The sequence below is a fragment of the Aedes aegypti genome, chromosome 3, assembly GCF_002204515.2.
Source record: "Aedes aegypti strain LVP_AGWG chromosome 3, AaegL5.0 Primary Assembly, whole genome shotgun sequence".
In the NCBI taxonomy this organism is placed as follows: Eukaryota; Metazoa; Arthropoda; class Insecta; order Diptera; family Culicidae; genus Aedes; species Aedes aegypti.
In genome coordinates this window covers 114,376,061-114,402,396 of record NC_035109.1, presented here as the reverse complement: position 1 = coordinate 114,402,396, position 26,336 = coordinate 114,376,061, and the positions used below count along the sequence as shown (strand labels likewise).

Genomic DNA, 26,336 nt, shown 5'->3' with positions numbered 1-26,336 from the left:
TAAAAAAAAATGAGAACAGCAATTGCCCCTTTTGTTCCAAGGCCTTCAAAACACGAAAAAACGGATTTTTTTTTAATTTGGTTTCATGTGAAAAAAATAACAATTTTTGTGAAATTTTGTATTTTTCTTGAAAAGTCAAAATCTTTAGCTCTCATTTCGTCCAAAAAAATTGAAAATCGATCAAGCGTTTCAAAAGTTATGATATTTTGAAAACAAAAATTTAGCAAAGTCAAGATTTTTCTGGTCTCTCTATTTTGGAAATGGTCACCCTATTCAAAAAAAATCCAAAAACACGTGTATCCTTATTTCGGATAAGGAGTAAAATAGCAAATTTTCACGGAACTCGGTGACCCACGAGATCAGGTTTCCATGGAATGGCTGCATATCTAAATCAAGTACGTAAGATGAGTTTTTTATATCACTGTGTGAGGTCTTATATAGGAAATTAAAACGGTTTAAAAACTCCAACAGGTTCTCAACATAAGAAATTAAACTCGCTGTGATCCGTTCTCTATGTAATAAATCTCAACCCACTTCATTTTCGCTATTTGATTTCAAAAATCTTAACGAACAAACTTTACGAAAACAAAATTAATTTATCATCGCTTTCTTACAGACTTCCTTTTCCCACCCACAGCATCGCTCATAGAGCGAAAACTTTCTCAATCACACACACCCATACAAACATCAACCTGCACTTTCTGACACCTTCTTTCTCTATCACCAGTTTTTCCGTTGCACCTTACTTCTCGCATCGGTTCCGGTGTTTTACGCCACCACCTCCAAAGACAAAAAAAAATCAACTTTTCACCGAACTTCAAAAAGCAGAACCCGCCCGAGATGGCACCCACAATCCACAAGGAGGACAATTTCTCCACCACCAACCTCAAGTGGAAGGTATGTTTGCCGTATTTTGCGTACAAACTAGTGCCTAGTGCTTTACTTCTATAGTTGGTTCCCCTGCGCGCCTAGCCAATAACGACAATTGATCACCCCGCCGCCACTTCAATAACGGTAGCCCTATTAACAAGCTTTTACAGAAGGGGAACACTCTTCGTATTATCTGAAAGTAGCCAATAACATAATTGGACATAAGCAATAGTAAGAACATTTTTAGCAAAAAAAAATTATACATTGTCCCTCAAAATCGATGAAAATAAGCAATAATAAATTGGAAACTTACGATGAAAAATTAACCGATATTACTATGGAAAAAGAAAAATTAGCAAACGAAATAATGATGAAACAGCAAAAATTCAGATGAAAAAAAGTTTGATAATTCAAACTGTAGAAACTGAGTCTACTATATAAAATTTTAAGTTCACTTTTAATATTTTTTTATTTGAAAGATTTTTAGTATTTCAATGGTGGTTTTCGTTTCTTTTTCTTGAAAAATTGATAATTCTTAAATGCTAATTTCTGATTTTTACTGTTTTTTGCGGCAAGTCTTTTTTGAAATGCTATTTTTGAATTTTATTTGCTAATTCAAACCCGATTATTGCTTGTATCGAATTATTTTATTGGCTGTTTTTGGATAAACACAAGATGGTTACCCTATTCCTAGGGCATGATCAATTTCTCCTCTTCAATAACTAATCGCTTTTGCCGTTATAATTGTAATCGTGATTAACCACCCCCCTCATATCCCCGGTGCTCCGTTCCTTCCAACCCTTCCTTGTTCGTTGATATCTAATACTAGAGCTCTAGATGTATCGAATAAGAGTTTCAATATCGCCCCAGGGAAAGCCCATAAGAGGGCTCCCGCTAACAAACGGAAAAGTTTTGCGGCACTAATCATTGGGAGCAGGACGATACGTTGCTCCGGTAACCTGGGTGCGCTGATCTCTAACTCCTTATCTAACCGCAATCGGGCTGGAATATATCCGATATGGGTAATAATCTGCCGTTCGATGGCGCTGCTGCTGATGATGCTGATATTGCTCGATGACATGTACTGTGTGCAGCCCACTCTATCGAGGAGGAAAATGAGAAAGACAATCATCCGAACGGGTGCTGATCCGAGAGTGCAATTTCATTTCAATTAGCTCCGCTGCGGGGAAATCGACGAATCGAGAGTACCACAGGCGTCACAGTGGTCCAAAGACGATAAAAAATCTCAAAACTCACAGAAGTTTTCTTCGAAAGGTTCAATACTCGACTTCCTGAACACTTTTGTGGTTTCAACCTACAGCTCTACAGAAGTAAACCAAGGACATGATTTTTCAAGATAATTTATATCCGTAGACCATAACTCACCATAACCAGCCTAAACCATTGGGCCGCCAAACGAGTTCCTCAGAAGAACCTTTTCCTACTATTTCTCAAATGGTCATCCAAAATTCTTTTAATACCAACTGGAGTAATCCGAGAACACTTACAAAGTTTCCAAGAGGAGTTTGTTCATTCATTTCTTTAGGAATTCCAAAAAAATCATCATAGATTGCTTGAAGACTTTAGAAATTTATCCTGGGCTTCCAACAATAATTTCTACAAAATAATTGTAGTTATTCCTGTATGCTTTGCTTGGCGAATTACATAGTTTGATTAAGCATAAGTAATTTCTTCTCAATTTATTGTACACAAATACCCAAGAATGGATAGAGGAAATTCCACGGTGATTCATTCAAGAAGTTAAAAGATCATAAATGAATTCTACTTTTATTTTTTTGACGAATTGTTTAAAGGATTTCTTCAGGTTTTAAGAGATTCCTGCATTTTTTATGATCCTTTCATGAATTTGTCTAGCAGTCCTTTTTTGTAGCTAGAATTATTCTTGAAATACTTAAAAGTGTTTCTAGGAAATTTCATCATACAAAGGAAGAACATCAATTTTCAACCTAGCATTAATTTTCGATGCAGTAATACGATTTCGGCCTACTTTGTATGGAAATCCGAAAAATGGCACAGAATTCTTGTAGGTCAAAAATTGTGCTTTTTCCCTAGTTTTTGCCAAATGACTATTAAACAAAATTACCGTTTGGCCATTATGCCAAATAACCTTTGGCAGCTCCCATTTTTTACAGCTAAAATTGAAAATTTTAGACACCTTACCCACTTCCGTAACGCTTTTTGTTGATTTTTTTGTTTGAATTGTAACGCTTGAGCGTTACGAATCGTAACAGCACGAGCGTTACGTAGTTTGTTGACGGCGCCTTGTAACAAATGACCTAGGCCATCAAAACTCGTGATTGGTCCAAAAATATAAAAAAATATCTCAAAAATCTATGGTCTGTGATCTCAAATATCTGTAGGCCAGATCAGGGAACAATCTGTGTAATTACAGATAAATATGTGTATGTGGCATCACTGGTTGCATTCAAAATTGATTGCAATCATGAGTGAAACTGAAACAAATCATGTTCTTGCATACAAAATTCACCAGTATTGCATGCTATCTAAGATGCAAGATAGCAAGAAAGTGAAATTGCATACGCGAATACTTTGTTAACACGACTATACGCTGAAAATTCCGTCAAAAATAATGCACATGAACGGATCGACGGCTCGGTCACTTCACGTGCATTATATATGATCCAAGTTTGAGCGCGAATTCGTGTAAGACATTTTGCGTTCGATATAAAGGATTTTATAAGCAATTTATAACATAATAGCTGTGTTTGTAGGATTTATATTGAGAAGCACATTGCAAATGGCTTAACGTGGTTCAAGCTAAAATAACGTGACGTGGAAATCTAATATTTATTTGATTTGTAAGATACGGGATGCCTTCAATAATTACTCATGTGATCTTGGAATTCTTTCATTGCCTCAGTCAAAAGTTTTTCAAGAGCTTCTTACGGAATTTCACAAGAAGAGATTTAAAACATCGAAGACTCTCTAGAAACCCATCCAAGTACTTCTGCAGGGGTTTCAATGGAGAATCCGGCAAAATTGTTCAAGTTTCTACTTTAATGTCTCAAAACACTTTTTGTAGAAGAATTTTTATCAGGGATTTCTCTAGATTTTTTTTCCGATTTTTTTTAATTATTCTTCTTGGGAATTTCCAAATGGTTTTTATATAAATTACATCAGAGATTCCCCCAACAATGTTCAAGTACTTTTTCGGAAATTACACCAGCTTTCAAGCATCCCTTTAGGCATTTATTCAGAAATTCATTCGCTTCATTCAGTTTTGTCAATATATTCTTCTTCTAAGACTCATTAGGACACCTTCAAAGTTATTTCTGGATTTCGTGCAGACATTTTCCAGCGATTTCTTCACCTTTAAAACACATTGGAAAACATCAACTGCTGCATGCACGTCACAATTTTAAGCTGCAGGTATAACACACTGTTTTTTATGTTAACTTAAAGTATAGAGTATGATTTAACAAACTTTTTTAAGATTTGATCCACTAAGCATGCAAAATAGGACTTAAGTTTTCATTTCAGATATAATTTGGTTGAAATTGCACGATTAAATCTAGATTGAATCGATTTTGTGTAACCCTTTTTTAAGCTTGCCGTCTTCATACCAAATTCTTCATACAAAAAAACATCCTTTAAGCATTGAAAGAATTATGACCTTTGTAGTTTGAATTCTGTGGCAAATTGAGCAAACAAACCACCATACAAGCTGGCAAACTTGCATGCAAGTTGGCTAAAATAATAAGATTTTGCATTTTCAACAGCCAATATCTCAAAAACTAGACGGTAATGGATCCTGCAACCTTCAATTGCGTCAATATCTATATTTTTGGGCTTGAGACAAAAATGTGTACTGCAGTGTTATAGATGGATGTTTTAATATAATTCTTTACGAATTTCTTCAGGAATTATTCCAGAAATCGGTCCATGTCTCAAAGAATCTGATGCAATAGAATCCTAAAGCCTTAACCCATTTGTTGTACCAATCGCCTTAGATTAGGCCAAAATCACATGTTACTCAATTTTTAAAAGTTTTTTATTGCTTTATGTTCAAAAACCAATTTTTCAGGTTTTTGATATTTTCAAACTTTCTTTGGTTTCAACTCACATTTTGGGTGAATTTTGTTTTTCGTGTAGACCTTTCGTAATGTCAGATAGGAACAACACCAGTGTTAAGAGCAGGCTTCTTACTTGTTCTTGACCTGAGAGAGAGGAGACAACTGGCTTAGATTGCGAGCTCCCAAATATCAGAGAACCTATCACAAACTGTCACTGTAAAACCGCACACTCGAAGGACAGAGCGTGAAAAAACGTAAAAATCCAAGTAAACGTAATTAAAATTTCTAGGTGTTTTTCGATGATTTCGTATTTTTAACAGATGAATACCAAAATATAGTTGTGTGGGCAAACTACTATTGATTGTTTCATATTCATATCCTTTTTCATAGTGAACAACAAGAAGTGAATATGATTTTGACCTAAATATTGAAGTTCATTTGATTGTTGTGCACAACCCAAGAATCGAAGAAAGAAGTCAAAGAAGGCAAGAAAACATGCCAGCTATCAGTAAGCTGTCTCCTATCTCTCAGCTCTTGACTTAACCGCCTTCTCATTCTTTTTACATAATTGATTACAAGAGAGAAGCGATTTTATCCACACACAAACTAACCGTACGTACTGTGCGAGATAAGAAGTTTACACGTTTGTGATTACTAATTTTTATTCCCACAGTTGTAAATATTTTTGTTTTGACATCCTCAGTGCTTCAATGAGATTTCCTTCCCCTCTCTCTCTCTCACTCTCAGTTCTGGGGAGCCCATTTACAGAAGACGTACTTTTAGCTAGAGCCAACGTTTCTCTCCACTCTCTCAGCTAGGGAATGTTGAATTAGCATCAAATGCTCACTCATAATTGTTGTGAGCCAACGAGTTTGCTCTCTCTATCAGATCGAGATGAGTGAAATAAAGCCTGGTTAAAAGGGCGCGGCTTATTTTTCAAAAGTTCTCAAAACCAAAAATTCGTGTACTTTTCTGAATTTAAATCACATGAAAAAAAGAAACCTCAAACTTTTGGCCAAAAATATTAAGTTTTAGAGGTGAGGCAAGCGACTTGAAATTGAATTTTGAAATTGTGAAATATTACCTTCAGTTAAGTCTTCAAAACTTTGATATTTTTCAACTAATATCAAAGCTCATTTTTCTCTTCAAAAATAAATTTAAAAAGTTTAAGGAATATCATATTTGTCTAAAATCAAAGCAAGTCTTAGTTAAAAGTAAGTTTCTCCATTATTTCCCCTTTTTTACTTAAAGAATCATTTTTATTTGACCATAACTTCATGAATACTTCACCGATTCCAAATATTTTTACATGCTTTTGAAGCGAATTTAATAGTTTTTAACTTATGGGCACAACAGATTAATTTAAAATTGTCATATTTATTTAACAGAAAAATTGTAGTTTTATGGCTTTCTCAGTCTAATAAATTAAAACGGCTTGTTTGGCTAAGCCCGACGTTTCGGTCCCGTGTATTGGACCTTTTTCAAGGGATAAGCAGTCAACCGACTCTCGTCACCTAATGTACAAATTTTTAGGAGAGATGGAGCTTCTTGTAGCGCCATCTAACATTGGGTGTTAAAAATCTAGGGGGTGGGACTGACTACACTACGCACTACTCAACGATAACACAATTGAATTATCGAGTAATAAAACAAGATGCATTATAAACTTCTGTTCAACAGTAAAATTGTTATTTCTGGCAAAACAAATTTAACAATTCAAACAAATTACCAAAGCCCAAGAAATAACCTAAGCTACCTTTAAACTTAATATTTTGGCTCAAAATTTGAAGTTCGTCCTTTTCATGTGATTTGAATTCAGAAAAGCTCACAAATTATTGGTTTTGAAAAGTTTCAACAAATAAACCGCACCCTACTGTTTAAGGCTACGTATCTTGTCATTTATTTTGACAGCCAATTTGATTTTGCAGCTCGTAACTTGTAAGTATTACAACTCAGTCATCACACGGAAAAAATCTGTTCCTGGAATCATGAATAAATCATGAATATCCTTATTCATTGTCCGATTTTGTATGGAAAAGAGTGCCATGAATATGGGTATTCATGATTTCATGAATAATTTTCGTGGTTTCAGGAACACATTTTTACCCGTGCATTGCTAATACATGCAGAGAATATGCTGATACTTTTTCAGCTATATAAGTGTAAAACAAACCGGTTTTTAATAGTTTGCAATCGAGCAACTCACAATAATCGATGACGCGTGAAAGTTTCAATTACGGCCTACTTTGCCTTGAAAGTAAATTCCTTGTGGCATTTTGTTGACTAAGTGAACGTCAAGCATGATTGAAAGAGTCATGGTTGAGATTCCATTTTCAAATTTATGATTTAAATATGATAAAGACGTTATTTTAGCAGGAAAGTTTACCAATCTTGCTACTACAAGAGCACGCTTTATTGTTTTATTTGATAAAAACAAAAATTTATCAAAAATTTAAACCCTTTTTATTGATCTAGAGAATGCACCCAGCGTCCATACTGGAATTTCTTCAGTAATATTTCCAGTAATGCTCATGTGTATTTAAGACAAATCTACAGGGATTCCTTCATGATTTTCTGCCAAAGTTTTCCTATGATCTCCTCGAACCTTCTGAAAGGCTCAAAATAACAAATCTTCCAGGAATTCTTCCGAGGAGTCCTGAAAAAAATCTTCAAAGGTTCCTCTAGAAGTTCCTCAAGAAATTTCCTCAAACATTCCTGTAACGATTGTTGCAAGTTTCATCATGACCTTTTCAAAAGTCTTTCCAAGAATTATTGGTGAACCTAACGCAGAGTTTTTGAAAGCAATTTTATCTGAACTTTCGATTAAATTGCTTTTAAACTTTATTCACGAATTTTTCAAAGGACTTCCTCAAACAAATTCGCAAGAATTATCACATTGGTTACATAAGAAATCACTCTAGAAATTCTTCCCAAAGTTCTTCCTGGGCATTTCAGAATAGTGAGTGGTCTTTTGATTCCGTAGCATAATATTGTGGGGCGAGCGACGGAATCAAGATCAATCGTGTTCGATTCGCGTTGTGTGAGTGTAAAAAGATATTTATGTTCAGTCAAGGATGGATTACCAACTGGTGAGCTCGTTTCATGCTTATAATAACACACGTTTATCGTGGCAGTGCTACCGTTATGTATTTTTCTAACAAACTATGGATGGTTCGTCACAACAAATGTCGGCATAAACCTTCATATCTGTTATCTTATAACTTTAATACACATATACCTCTCTTTCATCATTACTAAAAATAACCTTTAAATAGTTCGACATTATAAATGTCGACGTACTTTTTCAATCTTCAACCAATATATTTTCACCGCGAGACAAAAATACAAAACTAGTTTTAAGTGAGAGTCTTATTTTTCTCCCTATTCATGGATCGTATCGTCGACCAAAGGTCCAGATATTTGTCCTCTTTCACAAATAAATGCCCTTCCCGTGGTGATTGTGGAGATGCAGTGGTATTATCGGTCTCTAGAAACAACAATCATTACAGTCTAATTTCCTTCTCCACCCCAACTGATTATTGTAAAGACTTTTCCAAAACCGTTTTTGATAAATAGTATGAGATCTCCAAAAATGTGCATTTCGAGAGTAAGCGGAAAGTCCAATCTCTTATTTATTAGGGTCGAAATGCAATTCACACCATTTCCGATCAATAACGGAGTAGCAACCATTAAGGCTAAGTAGCCCGTCATTCGTTTTGGCAAAAACAATGATGACTTTTCAGCTTGCATTTCAAAGTGATAAAACTCAGTCTTGATAGTTTAAATTGACTTGAAAAAGTATCACTGTACGCGCTAACATGCATAAAGTATGCTGATATTTTTTCAGCTGTGTCAGTGCAAAACCAACTGATGTTCTTTGATTCGAAATCATGAGGTGAATTGGGAACAATCATCAACGACGCGTACAAATTTCAATGACGGCCTACTTCGCCTTAATATGCACACTCAGTCTATGCTATGCTATGCTAAAAAATACACGAACTATTCATCAATAGACGAGATTTTTATCCGTTGAACTATAGACGAATTGCTCTATGTGAATTAAGCAAAAATATAATATTTTCATCAAAATAGGAGTTTGAAGTTTTGCCCGAAATTCGCTCCAGATCGAATCACTGTGCTTCGACTGTTGCTAAAACAATCCTCCGGCGATTCACAGTGCCTACCGGAGAAGATTGGCGCTCCAATTACAAGCTTTGCATTTGGCGTGCTGCTGCTGCGCGTCGATTTCTCGACACAAAATTGGATCCTTGGCCCTATCGGCGCTGATTGATCGAAAATAGCGGCGGCAATTATTGACAATTCGTTGTTAGTCCGATTGTGGCGTAAAAGTTGCATTCGAGCAGCACTTTCCCCCGACCCGATCTGGGTAATCGCCTCCTACTTTGCGCGAACCGAACTGTGAAATCGATTGGAATCAGCTGGGCCGATTGTAAAGTCGCATGTCGATACCCATCGATGAAGGAGTGTGGGGCGGAAGGGGGTGGGGTTTATTGCAATCGATGTACGAGCGCGTTATGAGTTTGATTGATGTTATAATAATAATTCGATAGTTGCGCGGATCGATGCAAGCCACAAATTGAATCGTTATTGGACGGATGGTTGGGGAGAAATCAGAGCTTTTACGGATCGCAGCCGGTTGTATGTGAGGCGAAATAGCGATATACGTGTGCAACAGGTGGATTGATTGCGCTAACAATCGACAACCGATTGGATTCATTGGAAAATGGTTTTTGGCTTGAACATTTGTTTCAGTTTATGTGGCCCCATGTCGAAATCTTTCGTGGAATTGACTTACATTGTGGAGGAATCTGAAATGGAAGTGCAATACATGTTTTTCAAATTAGATCAAAATAAGGGAAATTGTAACTCAAAAAGTTACGTGGGCTATACAATCGAGCAACAGTGAACAAATGACAAAATTGTTTTATGACCCGAATGATAAAGACTGCTTCCGTTCATCTGAACATCATAATATCCGTCTCTGTACTTACTTTCCCAAAGAAAGCAGCAGCAAGACCACCAGGATACAGCACCCCACGTGGAGCACCGTTGTACATGCTGGGTGATTTCTAGCTGCTGGAGCGAAAATAGCTCCCAAGATTTATGATTTGTGCCAACATCGTCACCTTTTGCTCGTCTTAATTCTGTTGTGGTTCATCAGAGGAGACCAAGCGCTACAGTTTGCTTTCTCCCGCAACAATTCTTCCCGGAGGAAAATCGCACGTCTAGCCGTAGACCCCACGGGGTGCAAATAATAGTAATCCAGCAGGTGTTCGGGTGCTTTGCAGTCGTGGTTGACGGCACGTCTTGCCAGGATTAATAGTTTTTTTCACCGCCACGTGGACGCGTAGCTTTCCGGATGAATTATGAGCTTGGTCGTGGATAACTTAATACGGCCCCATCTAAATTCAGTCGAAACGGAGTGCCATGGGCAGAATTCGGATTGAATATTTCGCTTTTATTAGCCTTGTGGTAATGTCCCCGGCTATACTGCAAATGTGTCTGGGTTCAATTGCCGGTCGGTTCCGTATCTTTTAGTAGTATGTTTTTTATACTTCTCTGGGGTTTTAGGTGGTATTATCATTCTTACTTAAGGTGAAGATGAATCGAAGCCAAACCTCAAATTTTCAAGAGCACGGATCTGGAGAACCAAATATCCGTTCAAGCTGAAAACTTAATCGATTGGTCACTCGCTGGTGGTAACCAATCGATTAGGTTTTTAGCTCAAACGGGTGTTCGGTTCTCCAGATTTGTGCTCTTGAAAATTTGAGGTTTGGCTTCGACATGAAAGAGTCTATCGAACATTGAGAAGCAGAATCTGAACTAGATCCTATGTCCTGTAAAATGACAAGCATCCCTTTTTAAGGTATTGGGACGTCTCATGATCCAAATCCAGGATTTTACCAATCCGACTAATTCAATTTCCCACAAACCCCGATCAAAATCCGCAACGCAAGAATGCTGCCGACAAATTTATACCAAACGTGCATTCCTTCCAGCAGAACACTAATTTGCAATTTTAATCAACGTACCTATCTCTCGTATCGGATGACGTTACCTACTGCACGCAGCAGTTCTGATCCACGTTCCACTGCTGCTGTTTCACGTCCCAATCGGTTCCATGTAAAGTATATTCAATTATGATGGTGCACTATAGTGCCAATTTGTCACCGAGAGATTTGAGGAGAGGCAAGCAGTCTCGATATTCAATTACTGTACCTTTGGAAGCTTCCAAACCAGGGGATAAACACAGAAGTGTGACAGATTTTATAGTTCAGCACACGTTTTCAAGTTTTTACTATCAAAATTTGTACTAATTTTGGCTGGTTAGTAGTTGAAATAACAAAAAATATGTTAAGGGGGCCTAGATAGCTGTAACTGTAAAAGCGCAGCTATACAGCAAGACCAAACTGAGGATCGTAGGTTCGAATCCATCCGGTCGGGGATCTTTTTGTGAAGAAACTACTCAAATATCTTCAAACTACTGAAATGTCTTCCAACAAAATTGAAACAAATTTAAGTGTTTCTAAAAAACTTGGATATGATTGTGAAACATATTTGTTGTAAACCACTAGTCGGGTTGGGGTTCGATTTCAGCCTGGGAGGCACCGGCTGAAACTGTGAGAATGCGTCGAAAGGTGAAATTTTAACGTTGTCAACGAGTGTTATTCTCGTACCTTCCTCCTCAGTGGATGTGGATATGGATGTAGCGAGACAAACTTAGGCTATGGCCTACCTTCGGAAAGCTGCCACTAAGCTTGGCATTACCGAATTTGGGTAAGCGCCGGCTTGGCGACATTACGCTGCCAATGTGATGTCGTGCTTTCTTTCGTCGTGCGATTTGCTTGATTTGGAGAAGTGATTATGAATGCTTCTATAGAGGAAAAGCATCCGGAGTGACTCAGCTGCGACAAGTGGGAATTGGTTGAGGCTTGATTTATGGTTTTCCTGGTACATCTAGATGTTTTGCAGATCCAACCCAGAGTACATTGACGAAAGTTTATACTTTTCTTTTCAGTACACTATTACATAGTAAATCGAACATGGTGTATTAATTGAGCAAAATTTGTTTCGCGAGTGATATATTGTTCTACAATCCCTGGAGGAATCCTTTATGGTGAAGATAAATCGAAGCCAAACATCAAATTTTCAAAAACACAAATCTGAAAATTTGAGGTTTGGCCTCAATTCATCTTCACCTTATGGTAATTTGTCCAAAATTCTACTATGATACCTCATTAAAACCTCAAATGCTTGAGGTTAAAAAAAGAGAGAGCTCCGTTCAAAATGTTGGCAGATTTCATTCAAGATCTTCATCAAATTCTGGGTCTGAATCTTGGCAAGTGCTGAGGAGTACCTGTGTGAACAAGTTAAAATCCTTCCAAAAGACTCATCTCGGTACATGTCAATGACGGAAACTTCTTGAAGCTATCCCACAAGACGCTTGGTGAGATTCTTGACTTGACTTTCTGTTGGATCTTTGGTGGATACCAGTGATGATCTTCCATAAATTCTCGAGATGATTCTGTAGAGTCCTAGATGAAATTTAAAAATACTATTTCCGGAAACCAGGAGGATTAGGTTTTATAACAACATAAATAAAATCTACTTTTTCAAATGGCTAATATTGAAACGTTTGTGGCAGATGTCATAAATGATGCTTACTGATTCGGGCGTGGCTTATTTCACAAAAGTTCTCAAAATAAAATAATCGTGTGCTCTTCTGAATTCAAATCACATTAAAAGTAACAAAATCTTTCCCTGGCGAATTAAAAAAGTAATGCTTGTTGGGCTCCTAGCAAGACTTTTTGAGAATGAGCCATTTTACGAGACGTTTCAGAAGAGCTGATCGCCGTAACCGCGTCAATTGACAGGAGACCTGTGATTAACGTTCAACGCTCCGTCATCGTAATCATCGAAACTTCAAAAGCAGTTTTTCTGTTCAAAACTAAAAATTATTCGATGAAATTGTGTTCACTGTGTTTCGGTTGGAGAAAAGAATACAATGAACACATTTTCCCGTAATTTTTCTTGATTTTGAACGAAAACACTGCTTTTTAAAATTTAGATATCAATGACGGATCCTGCCCCCTTAAATCCAGCGTGATTTTTAACAACGCCTCATTTTACCAAACGGGGACGTGGAGAAAATGACAAAAAAGAGATCCAAAAATGTTCGTTACTGCTACATTACACCTAGTTATTGTATCAGCTATCTCTTTGCTACCCATATTGCAAATGTAAATTTACTTTTGTGATCAGAAAAAAATAATAATCTCTCTCCATTTAAATTTTCGCCTGTCTGAAAAGCAACGCACAGTCATCAACCAAACGAAAACTGATGCAGATGATTGAAAATGTAAACTTTTCTCCCAGGTCTCCTGTCACTTGACCAGCTTCGTAAAGTGGCTCATTGTTCAATCTGTCTCAATATCTTTTCCACATTCTAATACTTCCATTCCAGATGAATCAATGTTCTAGCAATCGCTAGAACCATATACAGTGATTACACTATTTCTCTTTCTCTTTTCGATCATACCGTTATTACTCCCTTCAACGTTATGGTGGCTCTTATTTGCATTACAAATATCACATATATGCGAATATATGTATGCTTCAATATTCAACGTAATGGGTACTGACTAGGTGAAAATCTGCTGCTTATAATCAAGATTATGGTGAAATTAAAAGCGGTAGCCAGATTTTTCCCACAAATGAACATAATTCCATTCTTCAACAGAATCGAAGAACCAAGCAGGGATTGAAAACTTTTTACTCTGGTTTACAAACCGTTATAATTGCATTGATTGAAATCAAAATGTACATTAAAAAGCAAAGAACATATTTCAGAAAATCGTTCTTTTCATACGATTAATACTTTTACTCACGTAGTTCTAGTAGCTGCTCTTACTCAGCTCCTTCTAAGCTTTCTGGTGGTTACCTAAGATTTTGAGAAGAGCAGTACGCTAATGGTGAAAAAAAAAAACTGGTTTCCTTATAAAATTCATAACGGCACCCAAAATCAAAATGTCCGCAAAAGTTTTCTTTTGACTTCGGATAAAAGCTTCACTTTTCCTTCATACGTTGTCACAAAGTTTTCAGTGTGTCTCAAGAGATTTATGAGGCATATAACGTGGAGAAATAATGATGATCAAGCGTGGGAAACACTCACTCGACACGCAGTCAAGAGCGAGGTTGCCGTTTCGCCACCCAAGCTGAGTGTTTCAGTTTATAATGCGCATTTAACTGCTTTTCCGAGCGATCAGTTAAACAAAAACAAAATCAGAACGATTCACTACTGATACCGTGTGCCGAAGACATCAGAATGCAATGCTGAATGATTGTTTACATTCCGATTCCGCTCGAGTAGCATTCGTGTTTGAGTGCTGATGAGCGCTCACTGACTGAAAGTACACCCGACGGAATGGTTCAGTGAGCGAGAATTCGTTCATTCGGCTGATTGAATTCAAACGTTCTTCCGTGTCTTCCTGTTACGTCTGAAATGGTTTTCTTTTCGCTCCGTGAGTCTTTTGTTTTCGGTTTATCTCAATCATTGCTGATTCGTCGGGATTGCGTTGACCCTAGCAGCATTCGGTTGTCACTGAACATTCGGTGGCAGCAGTTACTTTGCTATTTTTTATCGATAGCCGGGCTTGACAGAAACTCCTATGCGATACAAAAGTGAGGCATTTTTGCCGTTTTTTTCTGTGGAGTTAAAATTGCACTCAAAATTTTCAGCACAGATCCTCAAACAATTCGAGTGAGAAAGCAAAACAAAATGCGAGGATTTTTTCTGGTACTTTTACTCTCTTGTTGCTATGCTCACACTCACACTTCAAAAACACTCTTGAGTGTCCTTCCCATACAAACCAACACTCGCGGAGTTGTGGTGACACTCTTTTATACGGAATTTTGCTCGGTTGTATTTTGTGCTCAATCTTCCTCGCTCATTTTTCGTAGCCTCTCTGCTTAGTAATTTTTCGCTCCATCGCAGAGAGACAAAGGCAGCACGCTGCTCTAGAGTATGTCACCAAACTTTGATGACCTTGAGGAGCATTATCGAGCCTGTCGTTAGCGTTCGGGTGAGTGAGTGAATTCTCGCGAAACATTACTAAAGGACCTATGTACAAATGAGAGGCTCTCTTTATTTACTTTCTCTTTGATCAATAACTAAGTCACATTAACCTCTTCTGTTGCGTTTTTGTATGAAACGCTAGTCATGGAAACTGTCTTTCGATCTGTACTGAAAAACTTCCCAAAAGCTTTAGTAATCCACTGTTATAATCGAAAGAGAGCGAGAGAGGAGAGAATCTCTCATTTGTACATAGATCCTTTAGTAATGTTTCGCGAGAATTTAACTATGCTTGCTTGTGATTTATCGAAAACTAGCTAAACAGTTTGGTTCACGAGACGTCCACAAATTTAAGTTAACTGAAACGCTGTGCCTCTAGTATTGTCATACTCTGGCGAGCAGTGACAACAATTTGAATCTGGGGTAAAGTTTCAGTATGCTTTTCACTAGGTATAAAACAAAATTCTGACAAGATCTTTGAAAATTATCTACGAGATCTTTTAGAGTCCTCTGCATCTCTCATAATTAAGTGTTTGGCTAACCATTTCGTCCCATTCATCTAGATGTTGCATGGACGTTGACAAAACAACTTTGCACAGTTCAACGATACGTGATTCTTGTCTGATAGTTAGGGATTGGCCCAAATCAATGATTTCTGCTACATCCGTGGTCAAAACCAGAGAGTAACCAGAAATATAGCAACTCTCGTACAAATATAGCAACTCTAGAGAATCTACAAATTTTTGCAACTTTGTCTTACTACTTGATCTTTAAAAATACATGTTCTCAATCTTTTTTGATAGATTTTCACAAAAATGTTTGCTAATCTCTTCCACAAAATAGGTATATTACAGTTATCAGTGAGAAACTGGCTGGATAGCTAATATGCCCCAATAAAATTGAATTTCTGAAGTTTCAATATAAAATCCTTTACACAGACGAAGCATTTGCAACTTTTTTGAATTTCCATACAAAATTATCAAATTGGGTAAGCTAGATCTGCTAAATCAGTTATTTATGAACCGATTCGAATGACATTTTTACAGACCATCGAACATAACTTGAACACATATTTTTTTAAAAAAATTTTCAACCATGAGTTTAAAAATAATAATGGTTTTACTAAAGTGAAATTTTCGACGAAAAATTCAAAACTATTTGTCTAAAAATCTAATAGCCCTACACAAAACTCATCTTCAGCGAACTTGTTAATTTACAAATTTGCAGGAGAAACCATGAAGCTATTTCTTCCATTTGTTTAGTTATGCCGAAGCTTTTGAACAAGTGGTTGGAAAAATCACGCAAATACTTCAACATATATTTGAAATTAAAATCATGGCTGAAGAACTGAAAAAAAAATTCGATTCGGTTCATAAGTAACTGGGATCTAGCTCACCAAATTTAATAATTTTGTATGGAAAATCGAAACAGTTACATATGTATCCTTGACAGATACCAGGAAAGAACCAAGTTGAGGTTGATATTTTTAACTTCGTGGTTTCCTTGCTGGGCTACTAATGAAACACTGATGATACAAAATCATTGGTGTATTTCTGGCCTAAGTTGTTTTACAAAATCCTGGGAAAACTCTTACTGGTATCGTCTCTTTAAAAGTTAGTTGTTTATCCCAGATAAGATTGTAAGCCTTGTGATAACATCCGCAGCTACACAGTAAAGCAATGCTGCTGGTGTCTAGGTTCGATTCGTGATCGGTCAAGGATCTTTTCCTAATAGAAAATTTCTCGATTTCATTGAACATATAGTTTCATCATACCGTCCACACGTTATACGAATGCATAATGGCAATGAATGCTCTAACCGGACCAACTCATAGAACACTAAGCTAAGAAGCATGCTTTGTCCCAGTAGGGACAGAATCTTTAAAAAATTGATAAATTTATTGTAGGTTTTGAACAAACATTTTTGTTTGTTTGTGCAGCCTTAGGAATTAAGACGCTCAAGTGAAATTTTTGAAAATTACCGTTCAGTCTCACATTCCGAACATAACTTAAATTCTGAACAGTGGCAATTTTAAAGACTTGAACTAATGTTTTCAATACGGAGAACTTTAGTTTTAGATTAATGTATTATGTTGTGCAGAAACATTGAAGATGTTATTTAAAAATCACTGTTTGAAGTCGAATGTTCGGAACAGTTTTCACAAACGAACACCGGACACGCTCGTTCAGGCGGTTTCGTACTCTCCTTGTACTCTGTTCTCGGGTTTAAACCGAAACGCTTAAACCTGAATCTAAACCCCAACATGTGTAAAGTTAACATTGGTCTGAACACCGGTTCGAACGCCGATTGATTTGCACTTCGGTTTAAATTTTGGTGCAAATTTTCGGTTGCATCCGAGGTTCAAAACGATGGCACAAAACAGACAGACAGAAAACAGTTGAAATCCACGCCTATCAATTTCTACTTATCGTGTCTTGTTGTATGAAAAAGTGTTTCCTTTTTTTCATAAAGTTACCGCTAAATGTTATCTAAAATATTGATCCTAGTTGGTCTGCCTTAATAAAACATTTATTCAAGCCTTAAGGGACCTGCGATTTGTGCCAAGAAGTTTCATCTGATCGTAGAAATTTATTCGCGTGGATTTCAACAGTTCTCTGTCTGTCTGCTTTGTGCCATTATTTGAACTTAAGTTTGGCGCAGTACACTGGTACAGAGACCAAGCGCGTTTTCGGTTCAACACAAGTTGCAAGGATCAAACCAAAGTTGAACATCGGTTCTGTTCATGGGAAGACTGGTTCGGAATATAAGCCACGTTTGGAATTTGAGACAAAACGGTATTTAACTCAATAAATGTTGTAATAAATTCTTTCTCAAATGCTAAACCCAAAGATGGAGTTTGAGATGGTTTCCTAATTGAATTGTTTCGAATTTTAAGCAAACGCTTTTTGTAGTCATCTCTCAAGTTTGTGGCGTATTGCTGGAGACATTTCTTCCCATTTTGGTGCAGATCTGTAGCAGATATTTTTTTCTCGAGGTCCTTGGTTGATTCATTTAAATATCGTTGAAAATTTCCAGGTGAAATTATATATGAAACATTAAAGATGTTATAAACAAGAATCTTATTGGATTCCTTGTAAGACTCTTGGCAGAACCCTTAACCTTTCTGCATGCAAGTAAATTTGAACAACCTACATATATCTACCTCACTTTTTTCATCATTTGGTTCTATTACGGTTTATAAAGCATTATATGAGTAAAAGTCAGTAATAAAACCATGATAAAACCTGAAAATGTTGTTGCTACGCTGTACCCAGTCGCATTCTGGAAGTGAAACGAAAGTCGATAGAGATTCATGTCAGAATGACATATTCCTTGTTTGACCTTAACATAAGATATTGGTATTGATGAGATCATGAGATCTTCATGACGTGGTGACTCTTGACAAATTTATGGTGAAATATTTGCCAGAAACCCATCGAGGTTTATGATAGTGCTGGATGTTCTATTTTCTGGCAACATCTGAGATGAATCAGTTAACAAGTAGAAAAAGATTCTAAATGAATTTGAGAGCTGTTTTTGACATTCGTTGCAGCAATGAAGATTAGACTGGCCCAGCTCAGTATGGGATAAAAATAAAGTTGAGTAATTCCACCAGGCACCCCCCGGGATTATTCCTTAGGATTAGAGGAAGACTTCCTGAAAATTTTCTGGAATCCTGGAAATTAGTTCATTTGATCGTTCCATGAGCTGGCGCAATTGAATTGTAGTTAATATGGGATTTTCAGCTCAAACATATGGGAAACATCACATCATCTCCTGTTTGGGTCAGCAAAATTGTTTCTCGCGTTCAATTGAACCCAGAATGCCAAAAACACTACTTGATACCATAGCAAACCATATTGTAGAAGGTTGTACGATGATTAAAATAGAGGAAGTTGGAGTTTTAACTATCTGAAGTAGATTTGCAATACTGCTCAGTACTTCTTAAACTTAGCTGGGTGGTAGCAACTAAGCGCATCAGAGCCACCTATGACGCTGGGCGAGCTGCGGTACAAGGTACATGTATATATGTGATTGTACGGGAGTGCTGATCTAAGCCTTACTTTCAACTACTGAAAGGTTAATTAAAATGAGCTTAAATCCAGATACAACCTTCTGCAACTATATTCGTTAGAGTATCAACTAGTGAATTAGTCATTCTGGGCTTAATTGAATGCGATTCACTAGAATACCGAAAGAAACAGTGACATAGGGTCAATTTTCAATATATTTGAAACGAATATTCCATACAAACTTCGAATTGAATGCGCCAGTTGAGGGAGCTATTCATAATCATAAGGTGGGTTTGCATTTTGCATGCTCAACCAACTGCTCGGCAGGCAACAGTGGTGCTCCTGGCGGGTAGAATAGATCAAAGTAATCCAGGCTACTTTGTTCTACAGCAAAAAAGCAGTGTTGCTCTGAAAGTAATTGAATATATTCGAATGATCATCTCAGCATGATTTAGACTTTGTTATCAATGATTACAAATTATCCTTACGTCCCATCAAAATGTGGTCTTGGGCAAAATTGTAGCTGGGAAGTTTTCACATGAGATGAGTGTGTTCACTTTTCCATAGATTATTATGACGAGCAGTTAGAGGACTGAACACAAAAGGTTTGCCTTTTCCATAGTAATTTCCATATAAACTTCAAATAGCGCGTGCACAACCAAATTTCTTCCGAATCACTTCAAATTTTGGGAGGATCATTTTCATCATAATTGACATCGTTTAAGCATAGGGGAACAAAAATTTCAAAATTTGCATCAGTCTACTAAGGCACATGTCCAGGGGTGCCCAGTTGAGTTTTACAATTTTTTGTTCAAGGGCCACTCTAATGAGGATTATTCGAACAGAATGCCATCGCATTATCTCAATGATTCGAAAGATTTCTAGTGTCGCAAGCTAATATAGAAAACAAAACAGAGTAACAAAAAAACAATATACACTTGAGTCAGATCATTACCGCCTGAGATGCCATAAACCTCAGTTTCCCAAAGCAATTGATTTCCATCTCTCTCCATCGTATGCTTGGAATCGCCCAGCCAACACAAAGTATGTGGCGTCGGTGGCGGCGGCGGCGAATCAATCACGGTCAGTAGTTACGACTTGCGGCAATTAGCTTCCAGCTGCGTTTCCTGTATCCATTTTCTCAAATAGGAGCAATAAAGCAGTGCCATAAAATGACGCGAATCTCAATCCTGATACTTGAGGAGGGGGGCAAAAGTTCGCTAGTTCTTTGTAAATGATCTCAATTATGTAACCACCTTACATAATTAAGATCATTTACAAAGAACTAGCGAACTCGTTGGATTGTATCGTGAGACTCAAAGGGCTAGAACTTGGTAAGTGGAAACGTATCAGTTTTTGGATCAACTTTCAAGGATTAATTGGAAGTAACTCAACTGAATCGAGTTCACAGTTTTTGTAAATTCGACTTCATTATTCCATTGATTGATCAAAACGGAAATGAGAACGAAGCTTTCCTTCCCAAGTTCATCTTCCCATGTCGAAATTCATTTCTCAACTGACGCGAACATTCTAGAACGTCAATATCCGAGTCCAGCAGCGTGTGACAACATTCCCCTACCGTTCTCGGGGACGAAACGTAAAAATAACACGTAAATAGTAAAACCGTTTACGACGTACTCGAATCGTCGTCGTATGACCAAATAATTGCTAAGTGGTCCCACTTAGGCTCCCGCTGGCCTGCATGGTCCATTTGATGTTACTGCTTGTGGAGTTCGTGGGTGGGGAACCCCGTCATGTGTGGGTTGCCACCAGCCACCCCTAAACTTCCGGCCAGGATTGGGCTTTGCGGTGGTAGCCTGCCGGCGTATGGAAAAACGCTCCATGAATATTTGATATGCTCATTTGGGAGTTATGAGTGAACGCGGGAGTGAGTGAGTGACTGAAGGAGTGAGCGATGCCAACTGGGTTGGGAAATGGAAACGTGGGAAGTTGTTATTCAGGCTCGTTGCCTAGGTGCGAAGCACCGGCACCGTTTTGGAATATGAGGTGGATTACGTTTTCCACCGCTCAAGAAGCAAGCGGAAGCGGCAAACTTTGAAGGCTATGCGACGGTCCTTTGAGGGTGATTGTTGACTGGCAAAGATTTTGCCATGGACCAATGCACGAGTTCAGTCGTTGACGTTTGAGCAGAGCCGTGATATTTATGTGACCATGGAAACGAGTGAGTTTGGCACCGCTCAAACGTCAAATTAGTGAACTCGTGCATTGGTCCATTGTGCAGAGTTCTGTTGTATCGCACAATGCGCCAACAGAGCGTTGTTGTCATTAAAGATTATTATCCTGTTCGGGCATCAAGCTTTTAATAGAAGTAGTGGCATCGTTGATGGTTTGACTCTGGTGAAAATTTGAATACTAGAGTTAATTCTATGTGAACTCTGTATGTTCGGTGCTTTTCGGTTATCAAGTATCAGCAACGACTGGCAAGAGGTTATCCAAGAACTCCATTGAGTACAGGATTCTTCTGATTAACAAACGTTACTAGTGATCTCTTGAAGATAAGTGAATCTGGGTTTGTACAATTATATTGGATCAAATTGTGTATGTACTTGTACTAAAATCTTAGTAGAATATAATTAAATTGAACCGAATGGGTATCAATCTTGTTCATGATGCTTCGAAATTTGAGGGACAATACTCAAAGAAGTTCTTGCCTAACTCTAAACAGTCGTTGACCTCCCAACTCCGCCTATATGGGACTAAATGTTGTCATATTTGATAACAATCTACATCATTTTATACAATCTGAATTTCGAATGCGAGAGCTCCATTCACGTTATCCATCGGGAACCAACTGTAGGTTGCCTCCGTCAGTCTGGATTATAAATTCTCGTTATTTCCCGCAAAAGTTTATCCGCTTATTGAAATTCTCCGAAAGCATGCACGAGCAACCACGCCGCCCCTACCAACCATACCATCACACACGTCAGCATTTTTAAGTAGATACACAAAAACTTGATTCGCTTTTCACGTGGGTCCATATTGTGGTACTTGCCTGGTTTCTTTGCGCGCAGACATTCATTGCTTGAAGCAAAAGTCGTAGTCATCATCGTCATACGGGAGAGTTAAAGTACCTAGGGTGCCGGTGCCATTAGTGGACTACCTAAGCTGTAAAAAATCATAACAAAATAACGAAAAGCCTTAACAGAGATCTATTGGCGTCAACAGAAAGATTTCAACCTCTACTATATGGGAAAAATATAAAAAGAGTGATAAAACTATTTTTTTAACATAAAATCGCTTGAGCCACTATTGGTACACGTGTTCCAGTAGTTGCGCTAGTGCTCCAGTAGTAGACGTTCGGGAATGATACAAGGAATTTTGAACAAAATGGTACAATTTTACATGGGTTTTACATTTTTCCCTCGAAACAGCAATTAATATCTTTCGAATGAAGCATAAAGATCATCTCTGGGACTTTTCTTCATTTTTATACATCCATTTTAAAAACTGCTTCCATCCGTTGATCCACTACTGGAACACGACGGCGACTATTGGTGCAAGGGAGCAAATTTTTTGCGTTAAATTAATTATTTATATGACTTTTTGATAGAATAAAAAACTGAAATTTGGCAAATCGGCTAAACTAGAGGCGATCTATCCACCAAAAATAACACATGTCGTTTTTATCGAAAAATGTACGATTTATTCCATAGTCCAATCTACTGGTACATTACAACCATTGGTACCGGCACCCTATCTCAATTTGAACTCAAAGCACTAGCAAAAATGAGCCAGGAAAGTGGTTTTGATGCCCCAGTACTTGCCCATGATTATGTAACAAGGTAACTCGTATATGACGGTGGCTACGCCAGTTAGAGATGAATTCTACGTTGTGACTGCTAGGGGAGGTGTACCAGTTATGGACGCAATATGTGGACAGTATAGATAAAAATCAGATTAAAGTCGTGTTTCTAAGACTTAAGGTGAAACAGTTTTGAATCAACTTCTAAGATTGCACTAAAACTTCAAAGGCACAAATATGGTGAAGAAAGCATCCAACAACAGTGTACTTTTTATTTTGGCTTTGTGCACTAGCAGAAAGCTTAAAATAAGAAGATCAGGAACGTTTGCCTACTATTTCTCCAGTTTAGTGCCTTTGAAAACGTGAGTAGGGACACAAATCGGCCATTGTGCCGGTCATCTTTGGACTCCGAGATGTTTCACCTTAAGCATAACTTGTTGATGACAATCCTGTGTGTTTTTTTTTACATAAGGGCTTATATGCATTCATCGATTTCTCTTCATCGTTGTTCTCTTTTCGTTATTGCAGAAAATCGATTCTCTTTTCGTAACATATTTTTGGGCTGCAGGATGAAGAATCACTATATGTATCTTGCTTCATTAACAAGAAATACTACAGATGTATTTAATTTAGCGAAAGAGAGGATCGATGAAGAGAAATTGCTAATGTCAGTTAGGCCCTATTGAAGTAACAGCACAGAATTATAAGTTCCGAGCATTACGAAAAAGACAACCCCTCACCATTATATCCTTTGCAATAGGCCTTTTCACGAGACGCTTCAAATCAGCTGATCTCGAAGCACTTTGACAGTTCTTCTACGGACCTATGCACGGGTTCACTATTTGACGTTTGAGCGGACCACGGAAACCCGTGAATTCGGCACCGCTCAAACGTCAAATTAGTGAACTCGTGCAACGGTCCATAGAGGTCTACAATCAAACTGTCACGAACACTTACGCACGATCAATCTTACACAAGTCGATTTCCTCAGAATGAAAACGTATCGATGTTTGTTTGACGTCATTTGAGCTTCGGTCAACGTAAGTCCCACAAGAAAGTGAATGCTCGGCAATAATTCTGTTTATGTTTGATTTCTCACAGCAAACGAAAGCAATGTTGTGACAGTTCTCACAGCAAACAAAGACAATTTTGTCAACATTGCACTACTACGTAGGCAATTGGATTGGTCTATGGAAATGACAGACCCATGTTTGCACCGCTTCTCCACCGATGTAAGCAAATACAAATAAACTGTGCACGGTAAACTGAAAACACTCAAAACTCAAAGCTACAAAGTAAGTCATAATGTTCGTCTTTCAAAGACCGAAATTATTTCTTTTTCCGATTTTTATTGATTTCTCGCGATTTAGAGGCGCAAAATCTGAAACGTCTACTATTGTGGTCAGAAAACATTAAGTTACCATGTGGAAACAAAATTTGTCATATTTTGGAAAAAAAAATCAAAAACCCATTTGGTACCTCTACCCTACAAGAAATACGATTTCGGTTGAAAGCGTCGCCAGCCGGGTGTGTAACTAATCCCTCGGTTGGCGTCATCATCAGTATAATCATCACCATCATCATCCAAGGCCACTCAAATGGCAGATCTGCAGTCGAGATATGAAATCAAACATTAAAACAAGCATTTAATTTCGTAACCTTCCTTCGTTGGCGAAGTTCGCAGCTGCCCTGCCAAGTGAGACGAAAATGTGTCGGAGTAAAGGATTTATTTATGACGGTTATCAAAACTGTGTTCGTCCTTCTGGTTCTGCTATGGTAGCGTCGGAGAATTTCTTCTTTTTCTTGGCACTACGTCCTGTTTGGAACAGAGCCTGCTTCTCAGGTGAGTGTTCAATGAGCACTTCCACAGTTATTAAGTGAGAGCTTTCTTTGCCCTGATACTATCTGTCCTGGGAAATCAAAGACATTTCCGTTACGAAAAGATCCTAAACCGACCGGGAATCGAACCCGGACACTTTCAGCATGGTTTTGCTTTGTAACTGCGTACATAACCACTAGGTGAATGAAATCCCCTCCAGAAGCAACTTCTTTCTGGAGAAAAAGTTCCCAGTACATGCTGCTCATCTGAACTATGGGTTCTTTTATTCCTTCTGGAACTAACCTTCACAAAACTGGTCGGGAGAGCACCGAGAAGGGCCAGCAAGCGCATTGGTTTGGAAAAGGACGACATTTTGCTGCAATAATATATCACACTTGCACGCTTGTTGACTTTCAAGGTGCAAAATGTTGAAAATAACTATTGCACGGTGTCATCTTCTGTGGGAATCTGGGTGGAATTGCGTTGTTCGGGAATGTTGAAATTAGAGTTTGAAAGAGAAATATTGAACAAGCTCCTCGTTACACCCCTAGACAGATTCTTGGAAGTTTTTTTGGAATTGTTTCCGTTAAGGATTGAGATCATGACTAATATACTTACAATACCTTTGATGAATTCCTCCCGAAGTTCTGGAGAAATTTTCAACGATGATTTTGATTCATTAAACTTCAGATCTCTGACGATTACTTTAGGAGAATCGATCAACCGATTCTTCCCAAGATCTCTAACGAACTTTTAAGTTAACTATCAGGATTCTGAGAAACTGTCTTTAAAGATTCTCGACAGGTTTCTGATAAGAACTTGAACAGATTTTCTCCAAGACATAAAGCAAATTCTTGCATGATCCTTGATACATTAAACGAAATATCTTTGATGAACACTTGCAGTAATCGTGAATCTTTGGTATATCTTTCAAAGTTGATGTTCTACGGAGACTTTTAACAGGCTCCTAGTACGATAATGAATTTTTCCTTAGGCTTGGATCCTTCCCAATTAAATCTCTATCTGAGCGTATTCAATATAGGATTTAGGCAAATCTACACAGCCGTTGTATGCTTGATAGATTCGTGTGATTTTTTTTTGCAGATTTCTTTGAAAATTTTTGTCGGATGTCCACGGTACTTCTGGACGACTATGCTTCTACGAGAGCATGTCCAAGTAACTTTTCAGGTTTTGTCATGGTTTTAAAACTGACTTCAAACGAAAATTGGTCTATTAAATTATAACTTATACAATCAAAATACTAAGATTTACATAAAGGTTATGCTTTTTTGGAGAACATGTCTATGTCTCACGTATTGAAGCTTCAGCTTTGATACTTGCTCGAGGATACAAAAAGTGACCCATTTTGTCCAACGAAATTTTGCTTAACGGATCTTGCGAAAAGAATACACAATGCATTTATCTGTTGATCTGTCCTGAAGCCAACTCATGATGTACGAACACCTTTCCATTTTTAATAATATAGATAGATAGATGAACTTTTGATGTCCTTGAATTTTTGTTAATTTGCTTGACGGATACGGGTTGAGACGCAATTATTGTTTTATCTATTCTAATAACGATGCTGGAGAAGCATGCGTTGCTACACTTTCGATCAAGCTTCACTTCAAATCTCTATTGCTTGATTGTTTCTGCAAACAAGCGTAGCCCTTGATTAATTCGCGTCTCAAATGGTAATAAAAAAAACTACAGTGAGTGT

The 26,336-nt window shown here is 37.7% G+C and overlaps 1 protein-coding gene across 2 annotated transcripts in view; it reads left to right on the top strand.

Annotated features, from left to right (window-relative positions):
- LOC5567055 (alpha-tocopherol transfer protein-like) overlaps positions 1–26,336 on the top strand; it is a 36,931-nt gene that overhangs the window by 4,051 nt on the left and 6,544 nt on the right. The window contains exon 2 of one of the 2 annotated variants that reach the window (XM_001651377.2): positions 728–897. The exons of the other annotated variant lie outside the window; for it this stretch is intronic. Within the exon in view, the coding sequence (XP_001651427.1) occupies positions 841–897 (57 nt within the window). The 5' untranslated portion in view covers positions 728–840. The remainder of the gene's footprint in view (positions 1–727; positions 898–26,336) is intronic. 2 annotated transcript variants of the gene reach the window in all.